General features: G+C 42.7%; 1 protein-coding gene across 7 annotated transcripts in view; it reads left to right on the top strand.

The window, feature by feature from the left end:
* The window catches only part of UBR4 (ubiquitin protein ligase E3 component n-recognin 4), a 126,967-nt gene that overhangs the window by 52,935 nt on the left and 50,794 nt on the right, over positions 1 to 23,238 (top strand). The window contains exons 48-66 of one of the 7 annotated variants that reach the window (XM_082448247.1): positions 71 to 287; positions 1,149 to 1,365; positions 2,111 to 2,143; positions 3,305 to 3,368; positions 3,803 to 3,937; positions 4,939 to 5,113; positions 5,816 to 5,899; positions 5,990 to 6,130; positions 7,335 to 7,456; positions 8,120 to 8,231; positions 10,122 to 10,252; positions 10,374 to 10,551; positions 11,015 to 11,119; positions 12,657 to 12,794; positions 13,510 to 13,684; positions 20,010 to 20,106; positions 20,771 to 20,878; positions 21,319 to 21,435; positions 22,391 to 22,600. In XM_082448247.1, coding sequence (XP_082304373.1) covers positions 71 to 287; positions 1,149 to 1,365; positions 2,111 to 2,143; positions 3,305 to 3,368; positions 3,803 to 3,937; positions 4,939 to 5,113; positions 5,816 to 5,899; positions 5,990 to 6,130; positions 7,335 to 7,456; positions 8,120 to 8,231; positions 10,122 to 10,252; positions 10,374 to 10,551; positions 11,015 to 11,119; positions 12,657 to 12,794; positions 13,510 to 13,684; positions 20,010 to 20,106; positions 20,771 to 20,878; positions 21,319 to 21,435; positions 22,391 to 22,600 — 2,559 coding nt within the window. The remainder of the gene's footprint in view (positions 1 to 70; positions 288 to 1,148; positions 1,366 to 2,110; positions 2,144 to 3,304; positions 3,369 to 3,802; positions 3,938 to 4,938; positions 5,114 to 5,815; positions 5,900 to 5,989; positions 6,131 to 7,334; positions 7,457 to 8,119; positions 8,232 to 10,121; positions 10,253 to 10,373; positions 10,552 to 11,014; positions 11,120 to 12,656; positions 12,795 to 13,509; positions 13,685 to 20,009; positions 20,107 to 20,770; positions 20,879 to 21,318; positions 21,436 to 22,390; positions 22,601 to 23,238) is intronic. The other 6 variants (XM_082448248.1, XM_082448252.1, XM_082448250.1 and 3 more) reach the window with 6 other exon arrangements.

The raw sequence follows: 23,238 nt of genomic DNA on the forward strand, positions 1-23,238 counted from the left end.
CAGGAAGGATCGAAAGTTTGCCCTTAAGAACTTGTAATAATTTTATGATATGTGCCTCGTCTTCCTCCAGCCTGGTGGCTTCACCATTGAGATCAGTAACAACAACAGCACTATGGTGATGACAGGCATGCGGATCCAGATTGGGACCCAGGCGATTGAACGGGCCCCATCGTATATCGAGATCTTTGGCAGAACCATGCAGCTTAACCTGAGTCGCTCGCGCTGGTTTGACTTCCCCTTCACCAGAGAAGAGGCCCTGCAGGCCGATAAGAAGCTGAACCTCTTCAGTGAGTCCCCAGCCCCTAGCGTAGACTGTATCCTTCTCGTTATGAATTCTGACTGGGTGGCCGCTTCTCTGTGGCTTTCCAGTATTCTAGGAACCCTCTGCTCTACTGATAGCTCTGTGGTCTCTGCCATCATGAAACTTTGAGCTTCATTTGAGATATAAAGGAAACAAGATGACAGGAAAGGGATATACTCGAGAATAGGGGGGGTAAAGACAGGGTAAAACTCTGCTTCAGGGCTCACTTCTGTAGGGTTGGGTAGCCTTGCTGATGGGGCTGCCTGCGTGTTTGGGCAGAGAGGCAGCAAGATTAGCATGTGAAATCGCAAGGCTTTCTTAAGGTGCAGATGCAGGCCTCAGGGCACATGTCACTGAGAGATGTTTAGCAATGCCTTTAAACCCTCAGAGTACACATCCCTGAGCCTTTCATAAGGCGGGCAACTTTCCCTACCATTTACTGGCCACCTGTCTGATACTTTTCCTTCCGGAAACAGTTGCTGTTGGTATTCATTCATGATGATGATCTGTGCTTTGAACAAAAGGAGTGTTTAGAGATCCCTGGGGGTGGAGTTGGGAGATACGGTACCCTGATAGCACCAGAGGATCCCTACACCGGTGCTTGGCGACTCTTCTTCTGAGTAGGAGACTTCATGGGCTTTTGGTCCATGGAACTGTTTCTACACGTATTCAGCATCTATACAAGATGAAAGTGCTACTGAAGTCTCAGGAGATAAAGTTCCTCTATGCCTGTGAAATCAATGAGGCATGCTACTTTGTCCAGACTAGTCTGGTCTTTGCTTTGGAGGTGGCGGTGGTAACCCTTCAGAGAATGTGCTTCCTAAAGACTTGCTCTTGCTTACTGCAGTTGGGGCCTCGGTGGATCCAGCAGGTGTCACCATGATCGATGCTGTAAAAGTCTATGGCAAGACTAAGGAGCAGTTTGGCTGGCCTGATGAGCCCCCGGAAGAATTCCCTTCTGCCTCCGTCAGCAACATCTGTCCTTCAAACCTGAGCCAGAGCAATGGCACTGGAGACAGTGACTCAGCTGCCCCTACCACCACGAGTGGAACTGTCCTGGAGAGGTACCAGCACTGGCAGGGGCTGACTTCAGTTCTCACCGGTTCTCACTCTCCCAGCAGAACCTGTGTCTCGAGAGAGTGAGCCTCTAAGTGTCCCAAGTCTGGCCTGTGATTTTTTCAGGATTTCACTCAGTGTCTCCTTAGTGTGCAGACAGGCCTGGAGGCGGCTCAGAGCCATCTGACTCCCAAGGCTCTGCCTGGACCCTTCTGTCCCTTCCCTTCTCTTAATAAGCTCAGGTACCCTTTGGAGTAGCCAGAGGCTGCTGACCAGAAGATGCTTAAGCCAGTATTATAGATTAGGATCTAGTCTTGCTGAAGTTATAGGGAAAAATCTTCCCTTTCATTCCGATTTCATCGTCTTCTCATCTTCCTCTGCAGCAGCTACTTCATGTGGTAATAACACTGCGGGCAAGAGGCTGTCCCAGGCATCTTGTAGCAGTTCAGAGCCTCCTGAGGCTCCCCCCAGTGGCCATCTTAAGCATTGCGCTTGGCTTCTTTGCGCTAGGGAGCTGCTGGTTTGCCATGGTAGATGCGGGATGTAAGATGTTCAGTTCTTACATTGTAAGTCGTAAGAATAGCCTGGCTTGGAATCACTGCCTCCCGCCAGCAGCCTCCCCACCCAACCCCTTTTCTCTCTCTTTCTTCCCCCCCCCCAACCCTATTCTTATATTGTTTGCTTAGGATGTATTTCCAGGTTTCTCTGAGCTTCACATTTTTTTCCTTTTTTTTCTTTTGCTTCTCCCCCAAGTTCTGAAACTGAGTCCCTAACCAAGCTGGACCGGTTAGTATGCCCTCTTTCTTTCCTCTGCACGAGCGAGTGTGTGTCAGAGAGCGGTGTAACTGATGGCGTGGCTTTGCCTTGATTCCGCTTCTGTGGAAAAGTCCTCCTGCTTCTTTCTGTTCTGGTCATTGCATGGCTGCAGAGCTGTCCCGTGTCAAAGTGGAGAATGCGGAGGGTTGTACGTGCGTGCTTGGTGTCAGCCGCTTCAGACTCTTAGCCTCCCCTTCCTTACCCCATCCCTCTCTGCTTCCTCTCTACAGTGGATGAGAAGCGGGGAGGGGGCGCCAGGACAGTGGAAAAGTTCTACTGTCTGAAAAGCCACCAGAGAGCTTGTTCTGTCCACTGTGGTTTTATGTCCCAGGTCTCTCTTTCCTGGCTCTTTACTGCCTTCCTCTGCCCCTTGCCCTTTTTCTCTCCAGCTGCCTTCTCCACACTTTCCCCTCTCTGTCCAGAGCTTCAGCCCTCAGGATGTTGGTCTTTTTACTGTGCTGCATTAAACCCACAGGAGTGAGCCCTTGGGAGCGTGTCACTTGGTACCCTTCAGTGGTTGGGTTTCCTATCCTTCCCTTAGAGAAAATTGCCCAGTTTCCTAAAGGTGCTTTATAGGACCCTTTGAACGTTGGCAATTGGCGTGCACCTGAAAATACAGCTTGTTCTCTTCCCCGTACTTGGGGAACTCATACGAAGTGCCTTTGTGCATTTTCTTGGAGGTGTAAGTAAAATACAACCCCAGCTCTCCCAGTATAAGAAGATGGTTTTAACCTTTCCCTTTGTGTGTCCCCTTTGCCTACTGATCTATGGGGCACCTGAGCTTCGGGTCCCATTGCATCAAGACTATTAAGCCCTTCTCAGTGATCCCTGCCACAGGCAGCAGGAGGAAGCACATTTATCCTCTTTGAGGAAGAAAAGCCCTGTCTTGGAGTTACGGATTATGAACATGGCCTCAGGTTGATCTCCAAGCAGGAGCCAGGTTTCTTCTGGCCTGTAACACAAGGAAACGATATGCATGGTGCCTGTGGCAGGTCTTATTGTGCTTTGATTTTGTGTTTGGCATTCATTAGCTGTCCCCAAGGTCCTCACGACTGTAGTCTGTGCAGGCTAAAGCACCAGGCAGAGAGAAGGGTTGTTGTTGTGCTCACACCAGCTTTTCTGTCTCCCTAGGCTGGTTGTGAGTTCTTTAGAAGCCCTGGAAAGCTGCTTTGCTGTTGGCCCAATCATCGAGAAGGCAAGTTACTTTTTTAAAGCACATGGGAGCTTTCTGAAGAGGCAGGAAGTCAGTGGAGTCATCAGAGGCCTTGAAGCCTTGCAGCTAAAGAACATTTATAGCATAATCTTGATTTGCAAAGATGATCCAGAGGAATCTTCAGCTTAAGGCCTTATGTCCTACTTTTGGGGGACCCATAGTGAGAGTGTTTTGTAGAATAGGATGAGTGCTGATTAAAGAACACTGTTCCGGGAGTCATGACCTTGGACTCTCTTTACCTGTATTGTGGGAGGATTGTAATTTCTGAAATTCTTTGTTTTGCTCCTTGTGGTCCATGGAGCCTAACCTAGTCCTGGTGGCCGGGAAGGGAGGAGGGGGTGGGGGGCAGAGTGTGGGCAGTTTATCCTGCATGGATTTGGTGGGGTTAGTGACAACCCTGCTGTCTTCTGCATCAGGAGAGAAACAAGAATGCAGCTCAGGAGCTGGCCACTCTGCTGCTGTCCCTGCCAGCGCCTGCCAGTGTCCAGCAGCAGTCCAAGAGCCTTCTGGCCAGCCTGCACACCAGCCGCTCAGCCTATCACAGCCACAAGGTAATCAGGGGTGCCTTCTGTCGAAGCGTAAGTTGTGGTACTGACAGGGAATCAAGCAAATTGGCTTTTTGGATGTAAAGCAAAGGCGTAGCAAAGTAAGGTGGGGAGAGGAGAGCGTTGAGATTAGACCCACACATCCTAAAGTTTCTTCTGAGAAATTAATGAATATCACTCAAAATGAGGACAAGCCAGTCATGGGCTACTGGTTTGCATTCATTTTGTTCTGTTACTCTAATAGGATCAGGAAGATTTAAGGAAGGGAGGGGAGGGATGCTTGGGTAGGGGTGGCTTCTCACTGGCAGAGTGGGGCGGGAAGTCACTCAGGAGGTCAGGGCTGCTGGCATGTGCACTCCTGCAGCTGTGCCGCAGCCCTCAGTGAGGTGTACTTGCTTGTGATGAATTTGGTAAGTGGTTGTTGGAGAGACTGAGGGGGAAATCTGGGGAGAGAGGGTCTCACCTATAAAAGTAAGTAGCGACTGAAGGCAGTAAGTTAGGGCAGTTTCTATAAATGGGAAAGATTGTCGACAGTTCAGATCCATGAGGAGGAAGCCACCAGCTCGGATGCCTTGGTTAGCTTTTGTGCCTCAAACCCAGAGAACTGAGAAATGTGAGTTTAACCTGCTGAACCTCTCAAGGAAAGGCGATTTTGGAAACATAGCTTTGGTATGAACCTGCAAAGAAATGACTTCCATAGGAAGGAGATCTGGGATGTTGTAACTCTGGAGAATCGGCTGGTATTTCTAGTTTTCCTATCATACTTTGATACTGATTTCATGGCTTTTGATTTTTTTTTTTAACGCGTCTTTAATGTTTTATTATATGAAGAAGTTGAACTGTGTTGGGCTGCTTTGAAGATTTGTTCCAGGTAGTCAACAGTAATTAACCTGTTCTCTTGAGAGGAGGTAGCCATCCTGATGATCTGTTAGTTCCCCTCTCCTCTGTGCTTTAGTACCCAGGCCTTCCTTGCTTTTGGTTCATCCTCTGTGATTCTTTTGTTGTAGGATCAGGCCTTGCTGAGCAAAGCTGTGCAGTGTCTCAACACATCCAGCAAAGAAGGCAAGGATTTGGACCCTGAGGTCTTCCAGAGGCTGGTGATCACAGCTCGCTCCATTGCCATCATGCGCCCTAACAACCTTGTCCACTTTACGGAGTCAAAGCTGCCCCAGATGGAAACAGGTGAACTTGGCCTGTATGGCTGTGGTCCTGAAATCTGCTTACTACACCACCTTCTTTATTCTCTCATCTTCTTCTTGTTCTCACTGGCTTCTGACTGACTGCACACTCTGAGACAGGGATTTTACTCTCTTGTCTTTATATCTTGAAGGGCTTTTGACATTAGAATTGTATAGTTCTAAGTAAATGCTGTTTCCAGTGCTTACCCCTTGGATTGCTCTTGAGTTTATTTAGTGCTCTGGACATCAGATATAATCTGTCTCTGAATTTACTACCTCTTTAAGATCTTCAGGGTAAAGTTAAGCTTGTGCCCTGGTTGCTTTAAAGTAATAGGATCATGTCTTTTGCTTTCGTGCTGTACTTTTGCCAGTATTTTATTAATATCTGTAGCCTTTCTCAGTGCTTGATTCTATTTCCTCCTCTCTCCTCACATTGGCTGGGTACCAAACCTGCTTTGCTTTCATCAAATAGAGCTTATTGATGCCTTTACAGTTCTGTTATTTACATATTTCCATATGCTGTCATCATCCTGTTCCTCCTCTAGTACTATAATTCACGAATCATTCTAGAAAATTGCAGATGTTCCCCTAGCTTTTAGAAGTTGAACAGTTGCACCTGAGATCTCTGAATCTGCTGTAAGCTCCTGAATGCTCCCCTTCTACTTAATTCTAACATACAATGTTTTCTGTGATATTCCTTTCCCAGACTGTTTTTTTCCTAGATGTGCCTGCTGGAGTCTAGGGATAGTTGGCATATTGACTGGGGCCCCACTTGAAACTCCCTCCCCAGGCAAGCTTCCTTGACCTGAGTTAACCTTAAAACAAATTAAATTCCATCTTAGATTTACCGTCGTTAATAATTTTTTTTCCTCCTGCTTAGAAGGAGCGGATGAGGGGAGAGAACCTCAGAAGCAGTTGGAGGGAGACTGCTGTAGTTTCATCACCCAGCTGGTGAACCACTTCTGGAAACTCCATGCATCCAAACCCAAGAATGCCTTCTTGGCACCTGCCTGCCTGCCAGGTATCATGTTAAAAGGGATACTTGATAGTGAAGCCTGATGTAAGTTTTTTCTTGGAACAGATTGAACTCTTCACCTTTGGCCTTCATCATCCATCTCTTCCAGAGTGGATATTTAGTGAATATTTAGGAAACAGAAGCCTGTGAGATCAGTGTTCCTGATAGAGAAATTTAGCAGTGTAGCAGAGAAGTGGGACTTGCTTGTATCTCTCACGTCGGATTGAATACTTCACATAAAGAAGTGTGTGCGTGTGTGTGCCCTTAGTGGTGTTTATAATTGTTTTTAAAAAAGTCTTTGAGGGGACTACCCTGGTGACGCAGTAGTTAAGAATCCGCCTGCCAGTGCAGGGGACACGGGTTTGATCCCTGGTCCGGGAAGATCCTACATGCCGTGGAGCAACTAAGCCCGTGCGCCACAACTACTGAGCCTGCGCTCTAGAGCCTGCGAGCCACAACTACTGAGCCCGTGTGCCACAACTACTGAAGCCCGCGTGCCTAGAGAGCATGCTCCGCAACAAGAGAAGCCACCGCAATGAGAAGCCCACTCACTGCAACTAGAGAAAGCCCGCACGCAGCAACGAGGACCCAGTGCAGCCATAAACAAACAAACAAATAAATAAATAAATTTATTTATTTAAAACAAAACCCAAAAAACATCATACTAGAGAATTATTTTATTTCTAAGCTACTGCTGCCTTTGGTATTTAACTTTTCACACTGTCTAAGGTTTTTAGGTGGAAGAGTAGTAAGGTTCTGAATAGCAATCTAGAAAAGTAGAAGGACCCCTGTTACTCATTTGTGTTTGGACATTGCTTGGGCAGTAAACCCAAAAGGCCTGTTAGGGTCATCTTTATCACCTAAGGTTTGGGGATAGTAGGGAACATTTAGACTCTGCTCAGCTCTTCACATTTCTCCGCCCTGTCTTTTGATATCCATAGAGAGTAGACACCTGTTTATTTCTGTGATGCAGGATATTTGGAAAGGCTTTTGGAGACAGTTTGGGAGATTTAGGAGACTATTAATAAAACAAATCACAAACAATGCCTACAGCCTACATTCTATGTGTGTGTTTTGTTTGTTTTTCTGTGTTGTGTGTGCTTGTCATTTTCTTGTTAGCTTGACCTTTACATGGGCATAAGAATTTGTACTTTTGTCTTTGACTGTCAAGTAGTTGGAATTTTTTTCACCATCTGTTTCTCCCCTTTAGGCCTAACTCATATTGAAGCTACCGTTAATGCTCTGGTAGACATTATCCATGGCTACTGTACCTGTGAGCTGGACTGTATTAATACAGCATCCAAGATATACATGCAGATGCTATTGTGTCCTGTACGTATCATTACAACCCCAGATAATCCTTATCTGGGAATGTCTGGAAAAAAATTTTTTTATAAGTTTGCTAATTAATGAAATAAAACAGACTTAAAGGAGGGTAATGGGAATTAAGAATTTTACATATCAGTAAAGCCTTTAACATCTTACTCATTCCATGGAAAAGAAGGTTTGAAAAGGGAATGGACTTGGTTTGTTTTGTTCAGTGCTGAGTCCCCAGGGAATATACTGATGGTTGCTTCATAGTTAATGCTAAGTAAGTATTAATTAAATGAGTACCTGAATGAACATCATCAAGATCTATTTCCAGTGACTCTGGCACAGAAGCTAGTGTTGGAAGTACTGATTTTAGCACAGAGCTAAGTGACCCTGATCATCTGATGAAAAGCCAAAACCAATTTGTAGGCAGCCAAAGGGACTTCAGGGCCAAATGACCTGCCAGTCTATTACCAGGAACTAAGATACAAGAATGTAGCATATGGGGCTTATATATGCCAGGTTGGGGAAATGGGCTTAACTGCTGACCTGATTCAGCAGGTTGCAGGTGAGAGTAGGCAGATCTTCCACATGCATGTGATTGTCCAAGAAAGGAAAGTGTTTTATAGACAGTTTCATGAATAATATTAAAACCTAAGAATGATGGTTTCCTTTCAACCTCAGGATCCTGCTGTGAGCTTCTCTTGTAAACAAGCTCTAATTCGAGTCCTAAGGCCGAGGAACAAGCGGAGACATGTGACATTGCCCTCCTCCCCTCGAAGCAACACTCCAATGGGTAATGTGAGGTCTGGGTTTAGGCTTGTGCGAGTGTGGCGGGGGGAGAAGGGAAATAAAGCACTAGGACGTGCTGCTCATGTTGACGAAGGCCCTGGAGACTTTTGGTTATGTATCCATTGTTTTACGCTGCCTTATTCCATGAAGAATTGAAGGTGGTGTATAAAAAACGCATAGTAAGTAGAATAAAAAGAAGGAAAATCGAGGCTAGGGGAAAATAAAGGTACAAGAGTAAAATCAAGCCAAGGACATAAAATCTACGTCACAAAGTCCTACATGGCTGTTAAGTGAAGATCTTATTTTTGGCTGAAAACTTCCCAAAAGCCAGAGTGAAAATAAAATGAGAACAGTTCAAAAATCACAGTGACTGAAGAAAAAACCCGCCATTTTTCAGGAAATGAAAAATTTCCCCGCATGAAAGCTCTTAAATTAAGGGTCCATTTTGTTGCCTAATGGGTAGTATCTTCAGCGGACTTACCTACAATAAGATTGACAGCAAATTTCACAAGAGATTTCCCTCTTGATACAGTTGGATACGAGTCAAGGACATAACATTTAACATTTTAGGAAAAGCAATTCTACCAATTGTCTAAATCTTAGCAGTAGTATATTGTGTAACTCTGGTTACTTGGTTTAGCTCAGAAGTTAAACTTCCAGTGAAAGTCACATACATAGTTTAAATTTTATTTTAGTCACATGATAAAGAGTAAAAAGAAATATTTGAAATTAACTTACTAATAATCCAATATATCAAAAATATTATTTCAACACATAATATAAAAAATTATTAGTAAAATATTTTCCATTCTTAAAAAATTTTTTTGTACTGTCTTAAAAATCTAGTGCGGGGCGGTGGGTGGGAGGGAGGTCCAAGAGGGAGGGGATATAGGTATACATACAGCTGATTCACTTCATTGTATAGAAGAAACTAACAACATTGTAAAGCAATTATACTCCAGTAATTAAAAAAAATCTAGCGTGTAGTATATACACTAACATCACATCTCCATGTGGACTAGCCACGTTGTAGCTAGTGGCTGTGGCTACTGTGTGGTCCAGTGCAGGTTTAGAGGAGCGCATGCAGCTTCACGACCTTCAGACAACCTTCCTTGAGTATCATTCATCTTAAGCTTTTGATGAGTCAGGCAACAATTTGTGCATCTTTTCTCTGTGGAGAAGCTAGAGTCCGGATAGTTTATGTTTCCAGTTAAGGTCATATCCACATACTTTTTCAGCCCATTGAGTGGAAGGCAAGGTCTCCATCCTTTTCTGATAATTAGGAGTCTAACCTGGGCTTCTCCCTTCTTAGAGGGCTTTTCCCCTTCATACAGAAGCTGGTCTGGGTAGGACCTGTAGTGCTGTGCTGGAAGAACCAGCTTTCATTCGATGGTTTCACATTTCAATTGGTTCTTCTCTTAATGATTATGTAGTGTGAAAATCTCACTGACCCAGTTGTTTTGGGGGAAAAAAAGTAAGATAACACTCCAGGCTGCCATGGCAGATAATAGATAAACATCTCAATTGTATTATTTTCCCTGTCTTGTCCAGGGTCTCCTGAGGGTTGGCACAAGCTCATGGGACCTGCTGGTCTTAGATTTTTCTGCTTTATGGAATCCAAGGGTTTTTGTTTCTGTTTTCCTTCATCAGCTGGAAAAGACTTCTCCTAAGTGGAGCAGGCTGTCACTGCCAGCCCCACCTTCCCAGATCCTGCTAGGTCCAGGAAGCAAGAGAACAAGGCCAGGCATGGCTCCCTGGAATTTATCTCTAAAGCACAGGGCACTAGCTGGTAGCTTGCTCGTCTTGGTTTTTGTTTGCTATGTAGCTTATCTTACCACACGCCGAGGGAGGAAAGAGCAAGCACCTTCAGGTGACTGGGGTTTCTTTGACTCAGGAGACAAGGATGATGATGACGATGATGACGCAGATGAGAAAATGCAGTCGTCAGGGATCCCGAATGGTGGTCACATCCGTCAGGAAAGCCAGGAACAGAGTGAGGTGGACCATGGAGATTTTGAGATGGTGGTGAGTCTCTGGCAGCAGGAGAGGGGAGGAGGAGCCTCAGAACTCTCCTCTAGCTCTTGTTCAGTGGACTTCCACAAGCTGCCGTTTACCACGGGACACTGACAGAGCTTTCTCTCTGCAGTCTGAGTCGATGGTCCTGGAGACAGCTGAAAATGTCAACAATGGCAACCCCTCTCCCCTGGAGGCCCTGCTGGCAGGCGCAGAGGGCTTCCCCCCCATGCTGGACATCCCGCCTGATGCAGATGACGAGACCATGGTTGAACTAGCCATTGCCCTGAGCCTGCAGCAGGACCAGCAAGGTAGAAGGCAATGCCAGGAACACAGTGGCCCATTGGCCTTGCACAGGAAAGAGGGTTTGGCAGTTACTGATATCCAGCTGACTTAGCTCGTCCCCAGATTTGGGGAGAGGTTGATCTGGGTGAGAGCTGTTCAGAGATACAGGTGGAGAGTGAGAGGGATCATGGTGGGATTTTTAGTCTGGGAGCCAATCTCATAGTTTCTGTTAGTTTGGTCTTTTGGATTATTTCCTCCCAAATCTGTTAGATTCCTCCAGCCTGTGTCCTGCCTGAGCTGAAGGAAGGCTTCCACCATCTCTGTAACTAAATTTGGTGGGTGGACAGCAATGGCTGTTGAGTAACTTCCTCTAGGCCAGAGGGGGTCACACGCTGGTGAGTTTAGACTCCTGAGGGCAGCAGGTGGCCAAGCGGCGCTGTGGATGGGGTCTGGAGGGGATGCTGTGCTCACTCTCCACTTGTTTCCCAGGCAGCAGCAGCAGTGCCCTGGGCCTGCAGAGCCTGGGGCTGTCCGGCCAGGCACCCAGCTCTTCCTCTCTGGACGCAGGAACCCTCTCTGACACCACAGCATCAGGTAACTGTCCACAGCAAGGAGCGCGGCTCAGGGCCCCAGGACCCTCAGGCCTCGTTTCCAACGCTGTGAGAGTGTAATGGGCAGCTGCTTTGACAGGCCATTCTGGACTTCCTGCTTGTGCCTTTGCTCTAGAAATGCGGGTGTGGAAGGCATAGTGATGCAGCTTGGCAAAGGCATTCATGGCTCTGCTTCCCTACACTTTGCATGCTGCCTGGCTTCAGCTAATTCCCCAAAGAAAGGCCAAGAGAACAGCTTGCAGGTTGATCGGCTTTAGAGCTTAAATCACAGCTTTCAGGGTTCTTCACCAGAGTTCTAACATTTTAGACAGTTTCAAAAGGGAGACAAGAAATGGAGCTCACACCTTTTAATTCTTTTCTCTTCATTTGCAAATAAAAGTGAAGCTACAAGAAGCTGAGTTACACTTCAGGTCAGCGTGGGATCTGAGCTTGGTGGGTAGGGTTTTTATGGACAATTCAAATGCATAGGAAATCTTCAGACCTCATTTTGTGTTTACTTTCAATCTCTTTTCCTAATCTGATAAGAAAAAAAATATGTCCTGAGTGGAGAGTTGGACCAAATAGAGGAGGATGGAACATCTGAACAATCTACTGGAAAATCAGCCCCTGAGTAATTTAAGGGTTGATTGAGAGTTTTCAGACTGATGTGTCCCTCTATTTGTTTTCTTTTTTTTTTTTCTTTGTTTCTTGTTTTGGGCGTTTTATCCTGGATAGATAAGAAAGGGAGAAACTGGCTGTCCCCTGTCGCCTGCTGCCATGGCTTGTTGCTTTTCTTAGGTCTCTTTAGTTGCTGTTATTTCAGGCTTGGAGGTCACTGTTGTGCTGTGCCAGTTGTGTTCCTACTGTGCTCTGTGGCTGTCTTGGCTTTTCTCTCCCATGTATCTCATCCAGCATTTTCCTCCTGTCTCAGCTCAGCCCTGATCCTGGATGCTGTGGCTGTCTCTGGGGAATTTCCTTGCTTCATTATTAGCATCTGATGAGGATGATTAGGAAGTTTGAAATTTCCAAATGAGCTCCCCTCTGGACCATCTGATTAAAAAAACAGACAAGGTTGATTTGAGAGCTCATGATAAGTGATTTCCTAGCATAAGCATAAATTGATTGCAAAACAAATCTCATGAAAATTCAGAATCTATGCTTTTGAATGGTAATGGCTATTTTCCAATCTCAGCAGGTGTCAGTAACACCTAGACTGTGGTGACTGTGAAGCGTTTTAGCTAGAAAACTGAGTGTCCATGTCACAGATTCTTCTTGAATCTCTGCACTGTTTTACTTGCAGTGTGATGTAACAGCGAAGGAAATGCCCAGTGAACTGGGTTTTCACTTCTGTCTAAGTACTGTTTGCAATGCACCATGTATAGTGTTTGTTCCTGTTAGTGATTAACCAGCAAAGCAAATCCTTCCCTTTTTTCTTTGACAACAGGATGTATAAACTGCATTGTGTCTTCTGCACTATGTAGTTTGATGCTTTTGCCCCAAAGAGGGGTTTTTACCTGTAACAGCTCTCGTTACTCTCTCAGCTCCAGCCTCAGACGACGAGGGCAGCACAGCAGCAACTGATGGTTCCACCCTTCGGACCTCCCCTGCTGACCACGGTGGTAGTGTGGGCTCGGAGAGCGGGGGAAGTGCAGTGGACTCGGTGGCTGGCGAGCACAGTGGTAATACGGCTGGAGGTCCTGATATCCTTGGGCAGAGAGGGTGGGGACAAAATAGAAATCCCTGCCTGGGTCCTAGGATTGGTTTCAGCAAAGGGGAGTTTAATTATCTGTTAGTGGAAGAAAAAAATGACATACATAATCCCAAATCATGATTAGTTGAAAACAAGGATAGTATGACTTTGAAATCAGTCCTACGGTGGCTTTTGCTTCTTCTGTTGTGGAAGAGATTTTGGGCAGTCCCATTGTTAATGATCTGGTATATTAATATAGCAGGCCATCTGTACTGGCTGGTGGGGGTTGGGCTTCTAGAATGAGGAAGCATGACAAGCCATTTTGGTTTGATCTTAAAAATCAGTCTCTGCTTAAAAATTGGATATGAAAATTTTTTGTGGAAGAGATATAGAGTAGCTGATAATTTCGAGATTCCCAAATCAGTATGTGTTTCTTCTGGAGTATGAGATGGAAATATATCAACAGTTGAGATTAATTGTTCTTGTGGGTGGATCTTCTGTTCTTTGGGTACCCAGAGAGTCATTTAGTCATTTAGTCATTTAGTCCTGTGGGGCCAAAATCATGAATTCAATCCTTATTGACCTTCACACAGAAGAAAAAAATTTTCTAAAGCTACCAGTCAGGTAATTGCTGACTTAAGAATGCACTGGATTCCACTGTGCTTTGGGAGTTGATTTGTACTTTTTAAAACATTTCTCTCTAGTATCTGGCCGGAGCAGTGCTTATGGTGATGCCACAGCAGAGGGGCATCCGGCTGGACCAGGAAGTGTCAGTTCAAGCACTGGCGCCATCAGCACCACCACCGGACATCAGGAAGGAGATGGCTCCGAGGGAGAAGGAGAAGGGGAAGGGGAAGGAGATGTCCACGCTAGCAACAGGTCAGGAGCTGGCCACTTGCACTCAAGAGGCTTTCCTAGGGGAGAATGTTTCAGGAATAGGATGATGGATCAGTTGCAGGAGGTGGAGTGGTGGTAACAGTTTATTTCTTTTGAAATGGAAAGGTAATAGACTCGTGAAACAATTTAAAAACCTTAAGAAGTGTTCTAGGTCTGTCTTCTGGTCCTAATTAGAATTTCATCAAATCAATTGCAGAGAGAATAGAAAGTGGTTTTTTTCGTAGGGCCCGCCTATATCCCTTAGTAAAAGGGATTGTCGTAAAAACACGTGTCCTCCTTAGTCAAATCTTTCTTGTTTCATCATTAACTGTACACTCATTTTGTAGCTTTCTCTTCATAAATGACACTGTTCTGGGCTCAAAAGTGATAGTTATTAAGTAAATACTAGAAATAACTGCTTGTTCAGCATGTTTATTAGGTAATAGACAGATCAAACAGCAAATACAAGTTTATGACTAGAAATACCAGTGGTGGGGCATTTGGCAAATTGAAAGTAATCCATAAAATCCTAATCCAGCCCCCTGAAGAAATTCTGGTGGTATTTGGTACTGGATTGGTGGAGGAATGTATTCTTAACCAAAAGGTGACTAGAGAAATAGAAGAGGAGGAAGAAAAGAAACCTAAGAATATACTCGTGATACAATGTTTGTTAAATTTGGTGAGGCCCATAGTTATCACATTAGTGCAGAAATCAGTATTTTGAACTGAATGATTTCTATCAGAAAAAGAGGTAACTGAACAGTCAGGCATCGGAGACATTTTGGGAGGGCGTCAGTGAGTGTTTCCTCTATTCCCTGTGTCCTTCCACTTAAACTCTTGCAGCATCCCTTTGGGGAAGGTGACCTCTGGCTCAGTTAACTGTTGATATTTTGATGGGATTTGTTTCTTAACTGCTTAACCTAAAAGGCATTTTCTACTTAATCTTTTTTTTCCCTCTTCATGTGATTTCTAGGTTAATTCCATGTGTTCAGATAATGTGATCTTTGTGATTTTTGGTTCTTTGAAGTTTATTTTTCAAAATATTTTTAATCCAGTCTACCTTTGCTTTTTAATTGGAACAGTTAAGTTCATTTATAACTGATGTTAATTACTGATATATTTGAATTTATTTTGTGCTTCTTATTTGTTCTGCCTGTTTCCGTGTTTCTTTTTCTTTGTAGCCCTCTTGTGGGTTGATTTGCTCTTTTCTCATTCCCCCCTGCCCCAACTTTGCAAGTTTGGAGGTTGTTTACTCTGTTTCCAGTCTTTTAGTAGTTATACTAATCACTTCAACATGCATACTTAACCAAAACTAAAGTTAACTAAGAGCTATATCTTCATCCTGAATGAGTACCTTAGAAGACTTTGCTCATTCTTATCAATTTAAGCTATTATATTTGTGTGTTTTAAGAAAAGTCTTTTTAAAGCTTTCAAGATATTATTGCTCTTTTATATAATTTATGTAGTCAGTGTCTGTTTAGATTTGCTCACATGTTTACCACTTTCTACGCCCATGTTTTCTTTGTGCATCTCAGACCTTCCATCTAGGATCATTTTCTTCTTGAAGTATGTCATTTAGATTTTCCTTTAGGGGAGGTCCCCTGCTTTCAAAATCTCAGGTTTTGTTAGTCTGGAAAATGTCTTTATTTAGCTTACATTTTGTGGATGTATTTTTGATGGGGATAGAATTTTGTGTTGATGGTTTTATCCTCCCAAAATTGAAAATGGTATCCATTGTTATTGCCAATGAGATGTCACCTGCTGTTACAATTATTGCTTCTTTGAAAACAATGTCTTTACTGCTGCTCTTAAGATCTTTATCTTGTCACTGTTATTTGTAGTTTTACTAGGATAGGTTTAGGATGGATTTCTTTACATTTGTTCTGCTTGAGTGTTTGGGTTAGTGTCTTTTATTAATTCTAGAAACTTCTCATTCAAATATCTCATTCATTAATCTCATTGGGCATTGCTTCTGCCTCATTTTCTGTTATTTCTCTTTCTGGGACTTAAATAGATGTTAGACCATCATATTCTCTTCTCCATGTATCTTAATATCTCTTTTTCTTTTTTAAATTCCTCTGCTTAGTTATTTATAGTTTCCTAAGATTTATTCGAGTGACATCAGAAAACATCAAATACATAGTTATAAGTTTGGAAGATATATAACACTTCTACACTGAAAACTATAAAAGCTCATTGAGGGAAATTAAAGAAGATCTAAATAAATGAAGGGATATACCATGTTTATGGATTGAAAGACTCATTATTATAAAGATAACAATTGTCTTAACATTGATACAGGTTCAGTATAATCCCGGTCAAAAGTCTTAGCTGGCTTTATTTATGTGTCAAAACTGACAAGCTGATACTAACATTTATTTGGAAGAGCAAGGGACTAAGATTAGCTAAGGCAATATTGAAGAAAACCCACAAAATTAGAGGACTACACAACTGTAGCTTATAAAGCTGTGCTCAGTAAGACAGTGGGATATTGGTGCAAGGATAGACAAAATAGATTAACAAAACAGACTAGCATTCAGAAACAGATTCACACATACATAGTCAACTGATTTATGACACAGATGAGACTTCTGTACAGTGGAAGAAAGATGGTCTTTTCAATCAATGGCAATAGGTTGGTTGGAAATTAATATGGAATAAAATGAGTCTTGACCTGATCATACACAAAAATCAGTTGCTATGGATGTAAACACAAAAGGTGACACCGTACTGGTTTTAGAAGACAAAATATCTTCATAACTTAGGGTTGGCAAAGATTTCTTAAATAGGACACAAAAAGTATTAGCCAAAAGGAAGAAGATATATAAACTGGACTATATTTCAGCAGCTGATTCTTTTTTTCCTGCTTTTGTCTCAGCATCAGGATTTGAGTCAGCTAATTTTTCTTACAGACTCCTGGATGGGGAAGAAGTGGTACCAGGGGAAGTGGTATATTTGTTTACTTTTAAACTCAGGGTGTAGCCTTCTTTGTTTTTTTTATGAGATTCTCTTTGAAGACTCTCCTCACTTGGGGCAGATTCTAGGCCTCTTTTCCTAGTCCAGATGCCTTGTAAGGTCCTAGCAACCTGATGTACAAGTTGCCGTTAGAGCATCATAGCCTCAAGTTTTTGGATGCCCTGAAATCAGTCTCAGGGCTCTGCTTACCCCTCTGGATATCTATCTTTACTCATTTTCTGGCCTAATAATTTCTTAATTGCTAGTGAGCTCATTATTGCTTTTATTTTGACCTTGTATTCTGTGATCTTTCTAAATTCACTTAAATTCTAATTATAGGTTTTGATAATTAGATTAATCCTAATTATGGGTTTGGTAATTAGATTAATTCTTATCACAGATTCTGCATGAACAGTCTTGTCTCCTGTAAATAATGACATTTAAGTTTTTTCCCTTCAATCTTTACACCTTTTAACTGTTTTCTCTTGCCTTATTGTATTGGGTAGGAGAGAAGTGGTGATGGTGGAAATCCTTACCTCATTCCCAGACACAGGAGAAAAGGTTTCCTACTTTACCGTGAAGTATGATGTTAAGTGGAAGGTTTTCTGGGATATTCTTTATCAAATTAAGTTTTGCTACTAGTTTGCTGGGAGATATTTTATCTTGGGTTGGTTTTTGAAGCTTTCCAGTTGCTTTTGTGGCACTTAGTTGATTATATGTTTTTCTCCTTTATTCTGTTTAAGGTTGTAAATTACAGTAATTGATATTTTCCGTTATTAAACCAACCTTCTGGGGACACCTGATCGTGATGTCTTATCTTTTGTATCACTGGATTTGATTTGCTGATACTTTATTTAGGCCTGTAATTTTTCTTCTTTGAAATGTTTTTGTCAGGTATCTGTATTCATGTTATTCTGGCCTCATAAAGTAAGTGAGGACATGTTTCCCATTTTCTGTTCTCTACAAGAGTTTGTGTAAGATTGGTTTTATTTCGTCTGAATTCTTGGAAAAATTTAGCCGTGAAGTCACCTGGGTCTCTAAGGGAAGACTTTCTTTAAGGGAAGACTTTCAACTATAGATTCATTCTTTAAATGACACAGAATTATTTCTGTTTCTTCATGTGTCAATTTTGGTATGTTGTGCTTTTCAAGGAATTCATTCATTTTACTGGGATAAAGTTGTTCATAATATATCTTATCATCCTTTTAATGTCTTTAGGATTTGTAGTGATATACCTTTTTTCATTTCTAGTATGGGTAACAAATATTTCCCCCCCCAAAAGTCAGTCTTGCTAGAAGTTATCAACTTTATTTACAAAGAACCAACATTTGGCTTTGATTTTTCTCTGTTATATACCTACTTTCTATTTCATTTCCACTCTTGATTATTTCCTTTCTCTTCTTACTAAATTTTTTTGTTTTAGTATCTTATTTTTGGGGGAGGGGGATAATTTTCTGTTTTTTTTTTTTTAGTGTCGTAAGATGGAAGGTTAAATCATTGATTTTAAACCTTTCTTTTTCAAAACATATTTGAAGCTATATATTTCTCTCTAAAATTCCCTTTAACATTGCTTTGGCTGGAGCTCACATACTTTTATGTTGTATTTTCATTGCTGTTCAGTTCAAAATGTTTTCTAAGTTCTTTTGTAATTTAGTCTTTGGCCCATGGGATATTTAGAAATATGTTGCCAAATTTCCAAACATTTGGGGATTTTCTAATTATTTTTGTTATTGATTTACAGTTTAATTTACTGTGGTTGGGGAACATACTATGTGATTTCGATGCTTTGAAATTTCTTGAGACTCATTATTTCGAAAATGTTGTTATATCTTTTTAGGATTTTCATTTGTTTTTAGCTGGAGGGTCAATTTAGGTAACCTAGCCATATTGCTAATGAAATTCTCTAAAGTTGTTTTAAGTTAACTGTATTTTTCAGGAATAAGTTAATTAAAGAATTGTTAAGTAACTTATTGTTTTAAATAATAGAATAACTGAATTGGTTTTACTTTGTCACGAGGAGGAGATTGTAATTTTGGTACACTGTTTAATTTTTTTGTTAAGTTGCAAGAGTACTACTATCTTAAGAGTTTGAAAAGTCAGTAATCTGGCATGATCTTGGTCCAGATCCAGACTCTACTCATTATGTTGGCTTTTTCCTTTCTGTGTATATTCACATGCATGTTCTCCAAATCTGAGGATTTTAATCTGTCTCAGAACTTGTTATGTTTTATCCTAAAAGTATTAAGCTGCTGCTGTCATCTCATCTTTCATCACTTGTACCTTATCTGTTCCTGAGCAATTTTTATTTATTTGTAGTCCTCACACAGCTGGTCTAATTATTCGAAGATGCATGCCTGGACTTTTGTGTATTACTATATTCTGAAGGTTGTTTAGCTCGTTCCTTCAAGTTCTTTTAGAAAAATTGTCATTATTATTCAAGACTATTTTCATTCAGACTTTTATTATACTGAAAATATTCTGGATACCTGCTAGGATATGGAATGCATGAAAATCACACTTAAAAAATATGAAGGCATGTGGTTTCTTACACATGTAAAGTAAAATGAAGCAAAATGGTTTATTAATTTTGAGAGTGAATCCATTAATTGATTTAGCAAATGCACTGTTAATCTGTGTAAGATTGTGTTAGGTGAGACTGCCAACCAACTTGTTGACAAGACCCTAATTAATTTTCATATTGGTCCTCTTGAATCAGCATATTCACTAGAGATCCAGAAACACACATTTGTTACACTACAGAAGCCCAGCTGTACATCTGCAGATGAAGAAGGCTAGGTAGTGGCCAACTGCATATATGGGAGAACTCACGGTTCTAGTAATGATGTTGAGATTGAATTTTATACTAGGAAAAATGATGACTAAGCTGTGAGAGGGCAAAGCAGTGACTGGCCTTCCTAAGGACTTGGGAAACAAGAAGAAGGGGCTAGGTCACTATACAATTGGATGATGTAAAATTTGTAGACGGCAGAATTCCAGAAAATAATGCTTGGAGGCGGAATAGGGCCATGTGTTGGAAAAAGCCATAGAGCTTACTATTGAAGGTTTGGTTTGAATATTGAGAACAACCAGGACCTGGTTGCTTGAGAAATATTTTAACTTCCTGTAGTAAGTTTTCAGTACCATCAGTTGTATCTTGGAATAGTTTTGGTCCACTTTAACAGAGTGAGATTTTTCCTTCTATGTTACTGGTATACCAAAGGCATGTCTTAACAGTTTTTTTTTTTAAAATGCTAAGATTGTTCCTAAGAAGTAGCTTCCCTATTTACGTCAGTGGCAGGAGGAAAGAACTATATTCAGCTGGTTAGTGTTTGTGTATTAGCTCATGTTTCATGTATTTTCCCTCGTCTTTTAGGCTGCACATGGTCCGTCTGATGCTGTTGGAGAGACTACTGCAAACTTTGCCCCAGTTACGAAGTGTTGGAGGTGTCCGGGCCATTCCATACATGCAGGTATCCCTCAGTTCACTTGGGTCTGTCACATCAAAGTTGGACCATCCTTGAGCATGCTCACAGCTCTCCTTCTGAGGCTCTGTAAGACTTGGTTTGGTATTAGGTTATAGAATAATGGAATGTAATTTTGAATTGCAAGTTATAGCCCTTCATTTTATAGATGAGAAGGCCGAGGATCAGAGAATGAAGTTAAAAAATTTCTACAGCTATCCAGGTAGTTATTGACAGAGCCAGGAACAAAAGTCTGCTCCAGAGATTCTTAGTGTCTAGTAACTCTTTATTAGTATTAGTAATAGAGTGTGGTCTGATAGCTATTCTCCCACTAGCTGCCTTCGTCTTAGGCAAAATTGTTCTTTAATTAGAATACCACAGTGCCATAGCTTAAGCCACTTTGGTTGGATATAGTGTAGGCTAGTCAATTAGTTTTGCAGACTTTTTGCAGAACATTTTCTGTGATGGCCAAGGGTAACATATGCCATAATTTGACTCTTCTGACTCTGGACACTTCAACTTTGGTTACCTTAGGACTTAGAACCTTTTCATGGATTATTGTTATGATTGACCGAGCAGTCAGGAAGACTAGGATTTCTGAAACACCTTGTGTTTAGAATTGTTGTTCTTTAGGGAATTGGCTTTCATGTTTTCTCTCTCTGTTGATGTCCAGGTCATTCTGATGCTTACTACAGATCTGGATGGAGAAGATGAGAAAGACAAGGGGGCCCTGGACAACCTGCTCTCCCAGCTTATTGCTGAACTGGGCATGGATAAGAAGGTGAAATTTGAGAGTCATACTGTGTGAGAGGCAGGGATTGGCTGAGATCGGTTTTCAGTTTTTCATTCCTCTCTTAGAGGAGCTTCACCTAGTTTCAGGGGGTGACCCTCCACTGAGGGCTCCAGTTCTGTTGATTCATCAGAAACGTTTTTAGTGCCTGCTTTGGCCCTGGCATACTTTTGGCTCTGGCTATAAATGAGGAACAAGACCAAGTCCCTGCCCTCATGGACCTTTTGTAGCTCCACAAGGTAAAAACAATAAATTGGTTGTTTGTATCTTAACATGGCTTCCTAGGTGTATCAGGCTCTAGATCATCCACGTATAGACCACAAGTACATTGGAGCTTGTTTTTTCTCTGAGTCCATGTGAGGCAATCTTGTTGAGAGGACGCCTCAAGTTTAAAGTAAGTGTGGTCTTCTGGGCTCCGCCTCTGTCCGCAGGATGTCTCCAAGAAGAACGAACGCAGTGCCCTGAATGAGGTCCACCTGGTGGTGATGAGACTCCTGAGTGTCTTCATGTCCAGGACCAAATCCGGATCCAAGTCTTCCATATGCGAGGTATCTTGCTTTGGGCTAATGGGCGTGGGGAAAGGAACGAGGATTGTCTGGGTGGCGCTCGGACAGCAGGCAGAGGCCTCTGTTAGAGCCAGGCCGTCGTCGCTCGAGAGCAGTAAGATTCTAAGCTGCCACCGCTCAGGGGCAGAGCATCCACCTTTCTCGGGGTCCCTTCCAAGCTCTGATCTTTTCCAACAATCCCTCCACTGGGGGCGGTTAAAGCGTTTGGAAGTTCCATTATTGAAAAGCAGGAGACTGTTCTGCCAGGCGCAGAGTGGCTAAGAGGATTCCCCTCCTGTATGTTGCTATAAGGTATGGTAATAGAGCAGAGAGAAAGCAGTGGTGTGTGCTGGAAAGGAGATTAACACAAAGCAGAGAAGGTAGAAATGGAGGCTGAACTGCGTCCAGTCTTAATGAGCTTCTGAGCTGTGTGGGTGGCTGGGGTTTGCCAGGCTCTCCTAATGGTTTTATTTACAGTAGCTTTTCTCCCGCTTTTCTGTTCATGTGATCACTCACCCCATCTCCTTTGGAAGCTGGTTCTATGGAAAGAGCCCCTACTAGGAGAGTGGGGCTGCAAAGAAGTGCCTATAGTGGAAAGTTTTCTCTCTCTTTAACATAGATGGGCTTCTTTTCTAGCTGTCCAAGGAGAAAGAGAAAATGTCTTCCCTGCAGGTGGAAGGGTTATCTAATCCTGGCCTCCTTGGCCTCTGGCACATATGTGTAGGGAGATTAGAGTTGGGAACTGGTGTTTCTTTGTTTTCTCTTACCATGCTGGTGTTCAGAAGAGTGGGGGAAATGTTTGAGCTAGTCGGGAAACTTTTAACTCAAGAGAGTGACTCCCTCACTTCATGACAGCTACTCCTAAGGCTGTTGTGAGTGCGTTTCCTACCGCCAACACTCAGCTGAATGCCACACTGTGCTACAGGCCATTCTTAGCTTCTCCCTGGTTTTTCCCCAGTCATCTTCCCTCATCTCCAGTGCCACAGCAGCAGCCCTGCTGAGCTCTGGCGCTGTGGACTACTGCCTGCACGTGCTCAAGTCCCTGCTGGAGTACTGGAAGAGCCAGCAGAATGATGAGGAACCCGTGGCTACCAGCCAGCTGCTGAAACCACATACTACGTCATCCCCACCCGACATGAGCCCATTCTTCCTCCGCCAGTATGTGAAGGTGAGGTCCTTCCCCGGGCAGTGAACCACTCCTGTCCCTCATCCAGGGCACTGACCTCTTCAGTCTCAGTGAGTAGCACTGAAGGACCCGAGGATGTCACATACTCCCCCTGCTGTTACAGGATGCCCTAGTTTAGAAGATGGGCTTTCTGGTCAGGTGAGTCCGGGAACGTGTCCCTCGGGAACAGGTGTTCCCACTTACCAGCCATGAAGCTTGGAGAAGTTCGATCTAACCTTAGTAAGCCTCAGTTTGCACACCTGGAAAATGAGCATACACATAGTATCTGCTTTATAGAGTTGTTGTGAGCATTGGATGAGGTGATGTTTGTAAAGTGCAGTGCCTAGCACATACCAGTGCTCAATAAATGTTAATTATTATTACCATTTCTGTTCCATTTGAGTCTGTGTAATGGAGCATGATGGCCTGGGGTAGCTGTGCTTCTTATTGCATACTCAGGACTGCTTCGAATAGTATGGGAGTATAACAGGGCAAAAATTGTGAATCTGATCATGTCCTTCTCTTTGTGTAACCTTCTAGTGGTTTTCTATAACTTTTCAGCCAAAAAGTTCTTTGCCGATCCAGCTATCTACTTAATTCTCTACTTTATCAACTATAACACCCCTGCATGCAGCCCTGCT

Source organism: Balaenoptera physalus (genome assembly GCF_965194825.1).
Source record: "Balaenoptera physalus genome assembly, chromosome: 1".
Taxonomy (NCBI): Eukaryota; Metazoa; Chordata; class Mammalia; order Artiodactyla; family Balaenopteridae; genus Balaenoptera; species Balaenoptera physalus.